The sequence below is a fragment of the Panthera tigris genome, chromosome D3 (genome assembly GCF_018350195.1).
Source record: "Panthera tigris isolate Pti1 chromosome D3, P.tigris_Pti1_mat1.1, whole genome shotgun sequence".
Classification (NCBI taxonomy): Eukaryota; Metazoa; Chordata; class Mammalia; order Carnivora; family Felidae; genus Panthera; species Panthera tigris.
Window position 1 is genome coordinate 2,960,266 of NC_056671.1, and position 12,094 is coordinate 2,972,359.

Below are 12,094 nucleotides of genomic sequence, written 5' to 3' on the forward strand. Positions count from 1 at the left end.
CAGATAGAACAAGAAGGCAGAGGAAGAGCAAATTCACTCTCTCTGTTGAGCTGAGACGGCCCTCTTCCTTCCCCCGTGCCCGGACATCCCAGTGCCTGGTTCTCGGGCTTTCAGGCTCAACCAGCCACTCACGCCAGCCACCCCTCCGATTCTCAGACCTCCAGACTCAGACTGAAATGCAGCACGGGCTGTTCTGGTGTTTCCAGCCACTCGCCATAAATCTCGTCTTAAATGTGTCTCTCCATGTCCCCTGGGTCTTGTCTCTCTGGAGAGCCCTGCCTAACGCACCAGTAGAAAAGATAGCCCCAAAGCTTTGTTCGCTGCCCACTGGACATGAATAGCAAACTAATTCTGATGTTCTGCGTTACATCACCTATTTAACACCCAGTTCCTCGAATGGAATGGTATTTAAGCGGGCTTTGGGATCTCAGTGTTGGGTGCAGTTTTTCATGCGTGCCCGTTCTGTGTTTGCAAAAGACGCGTATGTTTAACTCCTGAAAGTTATACTTTGAGTTACAAGATGTACGTCGAAGGCGTTGAGGATAGGAGCTGTCAGTACAGCAGAAGACCTTCAACACCCATCGGTCCCCAACTGGCACGGTTATGTCATTTTAGAAGGTTACTCACAAAGAAGGCCAGAGCAGAAAGACGATTGTGTCCCCCCCAGTTTCGAACCGGATGAACAGGATAAACCGTTTCAGCTGTTTTGTCTGGGGTTGTGCGTGCGTCTGGTTCTCATGACTTTTGGTGTGTCAACTTTGACGAGAAAGACGGTTACCTTGCAGGAGTCTGCCTCCTCTGTACAGATGAAGGGCCACTGCTGCCTCCAGGCTCTCGGCCTCGATGAGCTTGGCGATTTCGGACGAGCTTTCCAAGTCGGAGGCATCTTTCAGAATACACACGTGGCCTGCAGCCTCCAGGTGGTCCCTTTATCGACAAATACAAACAGAGGGAGGAAAAAAAAGGAGGTAAAAGGTAAATATACCACAGGCGGCCGCTACGACTGAGATCTTGAATCCAAAGGTTATTTAAGTCAAAAAGTTAAGAAAACGTATTTTCTGAATTGTCCTGTAAGGGGCAATCCTCCCAAAATACAGGACAAGGCTCATAGCCACTGACAACAACCATTCACCCACCCAGGGTCCGGTCCCTGGGACTGTGGTCAGGACCAAGGCCAGCGGGTTGAAGGGCTAATTCAGGAAGTCTCTGCAGCCCTGAGACAAAGGACACGCATTTTTCAGTGGCATTTGCTGTGCCAGAAAGCTCCGTGTTTTATGTCCTTGATTCCACTTTTTTCTCCTGTCCCTTAATTATGGATGATACCCAAAGTTTGCTTTTAGGCATCTAAAATTCAGCTATTTTTTTTAAGTTTATTTATTTATTTATTTTGAGACACACAGAGAGAGAGAGAGAGAGCACAAGCAGGAGGTGGGTAGAGAGAGAGAGAGAGACAATCCCAAGCGGGCTCTGCACTGTCAGCACAGAGTCTGACGTGAGGCTCAAACTCATGAACCGTGAGATCATGACCTGAGCCAAACCAAGAGTCAGATGCCCAACTGACTGAACCACCCAGGAGCCCCTAAAATTCAGTCAAAAGACATTTCATGGCCTTTCCATTCTACCTCAAAAATATCTTTCACACGTGTCTTTCTTCTCATCCTAGTTCAGTTCCTTGTAACATAAATCTAGAATATAAATCTGATTTAAAAAAACTTTCCGAATGACAACAGCATGAGCAAAATCAAAAGACAAACAGAAAACTGAGGAAAAAAAACTACTTATAACACTTACAAAAGGAAAGAAGCGAATCTGCTTCATAAATAAAGAGCTCTCATAGATCAATAAGAAAAAAAAAAACAGGTAACAACTCGATACCAAAATAGGCATGGACCTAAATCGCAGTGCATAGAAACAGAAATTAAACTGGGGTTCTCAGATACAGGAAATGGTGGCCAACTTTAGTCGTCTTTTTAACAAAGAATGTCTGTAAAGATCAAAAGTCTGCCTAAGGCTTTGTGAAATAAACACCCCTCTGCATCATTTCTGAGCAGGTAAACTGGTACAACCTCTTTGGTGGGCAACGAAGCAACAGCTAGCACACTTAAAATGCACAAACTCGGTGACCAAACGCCTCCACTTCCAGGAATTAATTCCAAAACACACTTGGATGTGAGTGCAAACACGTGCATCCATGAAGAGGCTCCTCGGCTGTGTTTCACCTACCGAAAAGCCTGGAAGTGACCTCAGTGTGCGGCAGAGGGGACCGGTTACATGATGGCACGTACAAGACAAGCTCTCCGGCCATTAAAGCTCCGCTGCCCTCATGCAGTAGACCTCTGCAAAGCACAGTGGAACCCTTGAGCAACATGGGACTTTGGGGTGTCACTCCCGCTCCACGCAGTTGAAAATCCATGTATAATGTTGACTCCTCCAAAACTTCCCTGACAGCCTGTTGCTGGCTGGAAGTCTTACTAACAACACACACACACGTCGATTAACCCAGAACTTGTATGGTACGCGTAGGATATACCGTATTCTTAACAATAAACTAGGGAAAAGAAGATGTTATTCAGAAAATCATAAAGAAGAGGAAATACAGTTACAGTCCTGTACTGTATTTGGAAAAAAAACAAAAACAAAAACAACTCTGGATGTAAGTGGACCGGTGCAGTGCAAACCCCATGTTGTTCCAGAGTCAGTTGTACTTTGGAATCAACTGGCCGTATACATGGGATATGGGATACGTGGTTAATGAAAAGAGCCAGGGGAAGAATACTTTGTATGTATGTAGTGTGCCTGCCCAGAATATCTGTAGGGTGAGTGAGAAATCGGAGGATTGTGTCTCCAGAGGAGACACTGGATACTTTTACCACGGGTAGATACTATGTTTTACCATTGTCGCAGGCACGTGTGCATGAGTACTTAGAATGAACCGACCCAGGTCTCCCTTGACTGAAACCCTCAAAGGGCTCAGGGTCACCAGCTCAGCTGTGAGAAGGGGGCCCACATCTGTCTCGCCACCTGAATGAAATAATGGCTGAATGGGTCTCCGGGATGAAGTCCAAATGCCTTGGCCTAGCACACAGCGCCGTCAACAGCCTGTATGCCCTGCCAGTGCATGCCAGCCGCACCCCCACCTACCCACCCGAGCTCCAGACCTGCCTTCCACCTGCAGGGCACCCGACGCGGCATGCATTCTGCGTCCCCATGGCCACGACAGGCCATTTCCTGATGCCAGCTCTTCTCAGTGACATCCAACAGCCCCTGATCGCATTACACATCTGTCTCTCCATCACGCTGAGCCTCTCTCTCTCTTTCTCTCTCTCTCTCATGATCCTTCTGAGCCGCAGATAAGGGAGTCACGTTGCACGTCAGCTTTGATTACAAAGCCAGCCCGTAGGTGACGATCAAACACACTTAAAATTACACTCGAGCATCTTAGATCACCCAGAAGTCGCTGTAGTACAAAGTTCAAGTCCAACAAAGCCTTTTTTCTGCTTGTTTTTACTGCAACAATAAAATGGCTTGTTATTTCTTCAGCTAAACACCGGGTGAATTAGTTGGCTTGCGTTTAGGAGCAATAGTGTAAGGAAAAGAACAAGGAAAAGAATAAAAGAACGAGGGAAGTAGAATCTTTAAGCAAAGTGGTCATCAAATGGCCAAGCTGTTTGCAATGTGGGAGCCACATGCAAACTAAGGAATTCTGCACAAACAGCGGGTTCGCGCGTCTTGCTCCCGCCCACTCCGGGGAGTAGGGCGAGAAGCATCCACCTGCACTACTCTGGGAATGATAATGGCTCTCTCTGTGTTCTCTTCTTGTGCTGTGATTAAATGCACAATGTTGCAGCTGTCACTGAGCAAATAAAGACAAACTGAGATCCTGACACGTAAGTTTGCTTAAGCTGTTGAAGTGCAATGAGTACCTTGATCTTATCGTTTCCGCCCTTAACGCTGATCAATCATCGTCGGCCAGTAGCACCGCCCCTCCTCCCCTCTCCCCACCTCGACTCCTCTGGCAGGGCTGAGGGCGACCTACAAGCAGAATCAGCTCACGTCAGCCTAAACATGGGTATGACACAAAAATAAGAATTCGGTGTGCTTCTGAGCATGGGCGAATAACTGTCATTCCATTTCCTTAAAGCTCTAAGAAAGAAGAAACCAAAAACAAATGTGTTGATGAGTGGAAAAGAAACAGTTTGAATTCCACTTGGAAGGACCCATTGCTGAGCCATTTCTGGCTTATGTGGAATTGATAAGATAGGACATATGGAATGGAGGTGGTGAGGTACAGATAATGGGTTGTTCTTGATCTATTAAACATATTTTTAAATGGCATTTTAACGCCAACTTCATGATCTTATAAATATTCCTACATATATATATAATCTCCCTAATTCTCTATGACTAAGAGTTTGCCCTTGTTTCTGCTTGGCTTTTGATGCCTTTAAATTGCTCTGTCCCGATTCCTTCTGTAAGTGATCATTTGGTTCAACTAAACTTGAACCTGAACTTGACTGAAGGCTTTTTGGAGAAAGAGAGCATCGCCAACAAATTAAGAGTTTTAAGCATTTACTCGGCAGTTCTAGGAAGAGACAGAACTATGCGCACACACCTGACTCCAGATTCGATGGGATCCTACCTGCTTCGACCTGCCTGAAAGCCATCCTCTTTAACTCAGTGGGTAGAGAAGCTTGATCATTTGTGTGTTGAACTTATGCAAATAAGGAGTGGGGGCACCTGGCCAGGCCCAGTGCTTCTCACAGGACACAGCACCACCTGGCCGGCCGGCCGCCTCAGTGGCAGCTCGGGGAGACACGGGGATGTGCTGTTTCTTGCGGGGGAAAGTTGGCTGGCTTGGGGCAGAACGGTGCTGTCTGCACAGCATTTCAAGAATTTGTGATGTGTCAAAGAAATCGTGCTGGTCTTGGGATGAGGGCGCTCGTGGAGATGTGCGAAGGCCTTGCACAAGGGCTCAGGCCCTAGTCTGGGATGGCAAACCAGAGGAGACATTGCCCCAGGGAAACTTCGGTGGATTATGTGAGCTGATAATACATTTGCAGGACAGGATATTACTTGGAATAATATGCTGTCAGTGTGTTTTGTAAACTGTAGAGTTTATCTCCTTTTTGACTGGGATTCTAATGGGAATCTGGTAGTCAAGAGGTTACTGTTGTGGAGCCAGTCGTTTTCAAAAGGGTGCAAAGTCCCATGAGAAAACAGGCAAAATGACCAGGTCAGGAAGGGCCTGCTGAGATTGGACTCGTGAGGTAAGTAAGTAAGTAAATAAATAAATGGGGTGGAAAACCACGAGATGTGATGAGCTCGCCTGAATAGAGATGTGCTAAGTGCCTGAATGGAGATATGCTAAGTGCCTGAATAGAGATGTGCTAAGTGCCTGAGTGGAGATATGCTAAGTGTCTGAATAGAGATGTGCTAAGTGCCCAAACAGATGCACTAAGTGCCTGAATAGGGATGATGAGGGAGCCTAAGGCAAGTTGAGGGCCAAGCAGGAGCTAACAACACCTTCCCCTCCCCCACACCCCCCCTCCCCGCCCACACAAGTGGGATGTGTGTGACATTCCTCAGGCACTGCTGGCTGCCCAAGAACACAGGAAAGGACAGAAAACAAACGGTTAAACTGACAGAGATCACAGGACCAGAGTCTCCATCAGTTTACAAATATCTTAGTAAATTACAAGAAAAGGGCCATCTTATCAATAGCCTCGCGTCTAGGAACTCCCTACTGTCTTCAGGCTAATGCTTTGCTAGGGGGAAAACAGCCTTAGCTTGACAACAGCCAGGCCTCCAGTGATCTGTGGGTCTTTAGCAGATGGAAATCCCTTTAAGAAACTTCCTCTTGACTTCACCTCCCCCCCACTCCACAGTATATAAACTGTCACACTTACAAAGGCAGCTCTTTCTGCCCGAGGGACCTGTCCCTGAGCTTTAATAAAATCATATTTTTGCACCAAGATGTCAAGAGTTCTTTCTTGGCCTTTGGCTCTGAACCCCCCCCCCCCCAAAGGCTCCAAAACCCCATCAGAGATGTGCTAAGTGCCTGAATAGACATGTGCTAAATGCCCAAAGTGATGTGCTAAGTGCCTGAAGAGGTGTGTTAAGCACCTGAATAGAGATGAGCTAAGTGTAAAATACGTACACAGCTCATTAAAAATTTCTGGAGTGATGAAACGTTGACATGATCTTTTCACATGCTGAGTTCAAAAGAATACATTACAATTAATTTTATGCATTTCTTTTTGCTTTGTTTAATGTGGCCACTGGAATATGTAAAATGACGCACTCATTCGCATGGTTTCAGGGACCAGGTAGGCAGGTGTCCCAGTACTGCCCGTTCTGCCAATTTACCAGGAGAAAAAAAGGTGTTTTAGTATCTATGGAAAACTTTCTGATTTTGTATTTTTTTAGAGAGAAAGAGAGACAGAGTGTGAGCAGGGAAGGGGCAGAGTGAGAGAGGGAGACACAGCATCCCAAGCAGGCTCCAGGCTCCGAGCTATCAGCACGGAGCCCGACGTGGGGCTCGAACTCACAAACTGCGAGATCATGACCTGAGAAAAGTCGGACACTTAACCGACTGAGCCCCCCCCAGGCACCCCGGAATTTTCTGATTTTTAATGTTCCCAAAGGTATTTCTTGCTCCTTCAATGTGTTCAAAAGTTCCTGGGGGTCTGCTTTCCACTTTCCTTGATAAAAATTAGTGAAGCTTTCACACCCATACTGGTGGCCTCCACAGCAGAGGCATCCCATGTTCCCCCTCCTACAACCCCGAATGTCCCTGTCACCCACCCGAGTAGGGGGCACCCCACCCCAGGCCCAGGCGTGTTCCTGCTGGCTTGTGCCCATCGGAACATCCAGCTGCCCAAGCCCCCGCCCTGGACATGTAGCCCTGGGACCTGGGGGTGGACTTGTGGAGACTCAGACTCTCCTTCTTGCTGGGCAGGAAGTGGAGGGACCAGCAAGGAAAATCCAGCAGGAATGGGAAGTGGACCAAGGCAAGAAGTGGACTCCTGTCCTTACCGTCTGAGCTGCAAAACCCAGCCTGAAGCCTGCCCCACCTCCAGACCCTTGACAGGAGGAGCCACTCAGTCCCCTGCCTTCTCCAGGCAGTTTGCTTAAAGTTACTTTTCAGTTACTTAAAGCTGAAAATCTCTGATGCCGCTACGGACAAGGAGCATAGAGCCTTTACCGTTCACGTTCACCTGCTTGCCACATCAAGCCCTGTGTGAAGCCATCCAGTCTCTGACCACAATCTTATCTTTCCCCCAGGCTCCTCAATCACGAAAACCACAAAGACCTCTGACCTCACAGCCCCTCACCCCCAAGCCGCCCCGCCTCCCACTCCCGGCAAAGATTCCTTTTCCCATCATTTCAGCGATTTTCTTGTCAATACCTTGGCCTCTCCTCTCCCCTGGCCTTTTGTACCACACTCGGTGTATCCAGCAAGGCTCCAGCCACCCGCTTAGGCTTGGCCAGGGCTGCAGGGTGAGATGGGGTGGGAGGGCGGTGGCCCCGGGCGCCAGCTCCCAGCCCCCTTGCTCGTCATTTCAGGGACCCTTCGCAGCGCAGAGCGCAGCTCCCCCCCATCCTCACCGGAGCGTGCCTCTCCCTTGGCTCCCCGCCTGGGTCCCAGCCTGGGTGTCTGCCTCTCGCGGCCTGGCTGGGACGCGTGTGTCCCGCCCTGGGCCAGGGGTGTCTCTGGTCTCGCAGCCCCTGGCGGGACGGCACACAGGATGTGCTCGCAGTGTGTACCCCCCGCAGTGCCTGGCCCCACTCTGCCATACACACAGGTCCGCGGAACCAGCCCTGTCCTCTCCCAGGCCCTTCCCATCGCTCTCAGACCCCCGCTCTCCCTCGTCTCCCCCGACCCCCACCCCGGTGGCCTCCGCAGCAGCCTGTGGTCCTGTGAGCGCTCCGTTCTCACTTTTCCTTCCTCCCAAACGCTGGGCGGCCGCCGTGGAACCCAGGACTACCACAGCGGGGAGGAGTCCGGATTGGGTCCACGCCACCCTGGGGACACTCCCTTCCTGCCAGCGCATCTCCATACAGGCTTCTGTTTGCCTCTGTTATCTACAGCGGTGCCCAGTCTTGCACACCCTGTTCGGGAAGGAGAAAGAGGACAAGCCGGCGACAGCCTCCGTGCAAAGTCCAGCGCCCCGTGGGTGACACTCGTGCTCGTTGGGATGCCAGCACGATCATCCGTGGGCGTCGCTGAGCCTCAGAACGCCCTTCTCGGGCTGGAACAGCCTCAGCCTTGCCCTTCCCTGTGCCCTTGGGAGCCCTGCAGTCAAAGCTCCAGGCACGGCCCCCAGTGCCCCGACAAGAGCTTGGTTCACAGCAGGGGTCAGAAGTCCTTTCCTGGAAATGACCCGAGAGTACACACCTTGGGGCTTGCGGGCAGCTGGTCGCGGTCCAGCTGCTCGGACAGCCACCGCCATTGGCAAGCAGCGGCCAGCACCACCCCTGGGAGCTGCCACGTCCTCCAGATTGTACTCATAGGACAGGCCCTGCCTTGCTTGGCCCTCGGCCATACCTTTGTCCGGCCTTGATGGAGAAGATTATTTCAAGGGTTCTGAGGACCAGCCTCCCACTTTTGAGACTATGGATCCCCCATGATTTCACGAAAACAACTGTGTGGAAAATATATATATATATACACACACATATATCTTACATCCATTACTCATGCAATTTATTTCTCCACCACCAGTGAAATGAACTTTGTTCCCTAGGTTTCTGACCCTGTTTTTAACTTACCAGAGCACCTCCTAATTGTGACCTTTTTTGTTAAGGGCTGATCTGAACCCATCCGCCTGATTTAGAGGCTTGTCAAGATTGTTGTCAGGTTCTTCCGGGAAATGTTTACAGCTTCAGGGGATTAGAGGTGGGTGGGGAAACCACAGGTCCCCTCTGCCCACCGCTCGGACAGCCAGACCAGCCAACCTTGTGGTTGAATCTGTGCCACAGTGGGGCCAGGGGCTGACTCCCTGACTACGTGTTCACACAGGGGCCCCCAGAACCCCTCCAGTAAACCACAGACCCTCGACACTGGTAATTATTTCTGAGATGCTTTACGCTAATGAACAAATCTAACACTTGCAGTGCTTAGGAAACAACTCCAGATTAGGGTATTTAAAATGCTAATTAACAGCCAGCCCCGGAGTTAGAACACAGAATGAACTGGGGCGCCTCGGTGGCTGTGCTGGTTAAGCATCTGACTCTTGTTTTCAGCTCAGTTCATGATCCCAGCATCGTGGGATCGAGCCCCAATGGGCTCCGCACTGAGCGTGAAGCCTGCTCGAGACTCTCTCTCTCTCTCTGTCTCTCTCTCTCCCGCCCCCCTCTTTCCCACTTGTTCTGTCTCTAAAAATAAATGAAATTTTTTGGGGTGCCTGGGTGGCTCAGTCGGTTAAGCGTCCGACTTCAGCTCAGGTCACGATCTCACGGTCCGTGGGTTCGAGCCCCGCGTCGGGCTCTGTGCTGACAGCACGGAGCCTGGAGCCTGCTTCGGGTTCTGTGTCTCCCTCTCTCTCTGCCCCTCCCCTGCTCGTGCTCTCTCAATAAATAAATAAATGTTAAAAATTTTTTTCTTTAAAGAACACAAGGTGAGCTCACATGCACAGCACACGGAGGGGTACCTGAAGGGCCACACAGACAGTAAGAGTGTCCCTGTCTAGTGACTGATCCTCAGACAAACTATTCCCCCCAAACAGCGTCTTCCAAGCTTGCACCTTCGAAAACTCTTCATCTGTCGGGACCCATAAAATGGAGACCTCCCGTTGGCCTGGCCCACGTCCCAAACCTGAACCTCAGTAGCCAGGAAATGCATCACTTTCGAGGAGACCTAGCACACACCAGTCGGGCCCCTCCGACTGGGTTCAGCTGGCTCACGGGACCCAGGAGCCCCGACCTCCCAGCCAGCCAGGCCTGTCTCCGCCCTGCGGTTCTAAGGCTCCACGAAACCCGCTCTTGTCCCCGATCCCTCGGGAAGTTCTCCCCTGCTTGTGAGACGGGGTGGCCCTGCTCCGTGCCTCGTTTTCCCCTGGATAAAGGGCACCAGACCTCTCACTCGATTATTCTAGCTTTGTCGTTGACACGCTCCACATTCCACAGCCAAGCCCTGTTTATTTTACTCCTGAAATGTGGCAAACCCACACTTAGCCTCCTCTGCCCACCCTCATCCACCCTCCAGAATGCAGCCCAAAGGACCTTCTACAACACAGAAGTCAGATAGCTTTTGGTGGCTTAATTCTGTTGGTGGCCCAAAACCGTAGGTCCGGTGTGACGGGGCCCCCCCTACCTCTCCAGCCTTATCTGCCCACCTTAGCCAGAGTGGGTTTTCTCTCAGCACTACTGACATTTGGGGCTGGATCATTCTCCACTGTGGGGACCACCCCGGGCATCGTAGGCTGTTCAGCAGCACCCTGGCCTCTACCCACTGGATGCCAGTGGTCTCTCACACCCAGTGTAACAACCAAAAATGTCTCCAGACAATGCCCAATGTCCCCCGGGGGACAAAACTGCTCCTTCCTCCTCTGCACATCCTTCTGGCCCCTGATCCCACTAAGAATCACTCATCTAGCATATCGGGCATTACTAAGGCCGCACAACTCGGATCCGAAAGGGATGCGCTCTCCCCCATGGTCCCGCCCGCTGCCCCTTTGCCTAGGACACCGTCCTCCCTGTACGTCCAGCCTTCCCCACCTGGCCAGTTAGGGCCCATGGTATCATGAATTGCTCACATTTATTAAATGCATATTGAGCACCAGGCCCTGTTGTAAATGCTGGAAATGTACGAACTCGCATTTAAACCTCATAAGGAACCTATGAGGCAGGTCATATCAGTATCCCCTCTTTGTGGATAAGAACTCTGAGCAGCAGAGCTCAGGTGCCCGGACCTACGTCGCACGTGCTGGGGAGCCCACAAGTGAAGGCAGGAAGCCCTGCCCCAGAGTTTTTGTCTTCCGCCGGTCTGTGTGTTTCCCCTAGCCTGGGATGGGTCACCCACCTCCCTGCTCTCGGGACACCTCACCTCTACCTGCCTATGGATGTACTCATGACGATTCAGCGTCCCTACTTACGGACAGGGGGTTAACTTACAACTACAAACGGATGCACCAGAAGGGGCCCCGTTTTTCTCTGTAAAGCTCCCATCTTATCTAACTCAGACACCCTCCTCTGCTAGACTGAAGGGAACCCCAATCTTACGCATTTGGGGGTCTCCCTCCCCCACTGTCCACGGTCACTTGAGGGTCAGAGGGGTCTTTGGCTCTGGCTCCACAAGAACCTCTGTCTTCATAGGGACCTCCGTCCCCTCCCCTTCCAGGACACCTGGCATTCTCCTCGAGGAACCTCCGTTTTTACGCGACACCAGACGCCTTTGGCAACCTCTGCTTTTTCTTTTTCTGCAATCCCTCCAGGGCGAAGGGCAGACAAAGCTGGCCCTGAACAGACCGAAGCACAAAGAACAATTGTTGTCATGCTTCATGAAGCACAGCCGGGAAGAGAGCAGAGTCACTCAGGGGCCCCGCGCCCCAGCTGAAGGCCAGCAGTCTCGCTGGACATGCCTGCCTCCTTCTGCTTATGGCCCCCTGGCTGGGAGCGCCTGGGGGCCTGAGGTTCACATGGACAGTTCACATCCAGAGCCAAACGGTAAAGAAAGACATGCTTTCTCTGGCTCCCTGTGGGACCTGGCCTCTCTCTCTGACACCCTTTCCCGGCACTCGCCCCCTGACTCGTGTCTCCCAGAGAGCCTGGCCTTCTTTCTGTCTCTCAGGCATGTCAAGCTGGCCTCGGTACCCGTGCTCGTGCTATTACCCTCCTCCCCAGCTGTCCTCCCAGATCTCAGGGACTGCCTCGCTCGGTCACAGAGGTCTCAGCTTAAATGTCACCATCTCAGAGAGCCTCCCCTAAGCCCACGGCCCTAATCACCATCTGGAGCTGCCTCCTTTACTTCTCTTCGCTCCCGCAGAGTCTCTCCCCTGCTGGCACGTGCTCCACGAGAGCAGAGGCCACCCTGCCCTCCTCACTGTGGGTGCCCATGAGTGAAGCAGGGTCACTGCCGTCCGACGGCAGATAA

The 12,094-nt window shown here is 51.3% G+C and overlaps 1 protein-coding gene across 5 annotated transcripts in view; it reads right to left on the minus strand.

The window, feature by feature from the left end:
- Positions 1-12,094, minus strand: part of GLT1D1 (glycosyltransferase 1 domain containing 1) — a 90,687-nt gene that overhangs the window by 67,029 nt on the left and 11,564 nt on the right. For all 5 annotated transcript variants that reach the window (XM_007090037.2, XM_042962327.1, XM_042962329.1 and 2 more), the window contains one exon: positions 779-927. In XM_007090037.2, coding sequence (XP_007090099.2) covers positions 779-927 — 149 coding nt within the window. The remainder of the gene's footprint in view (positions 1-778; positions 928-12,094) is intronic.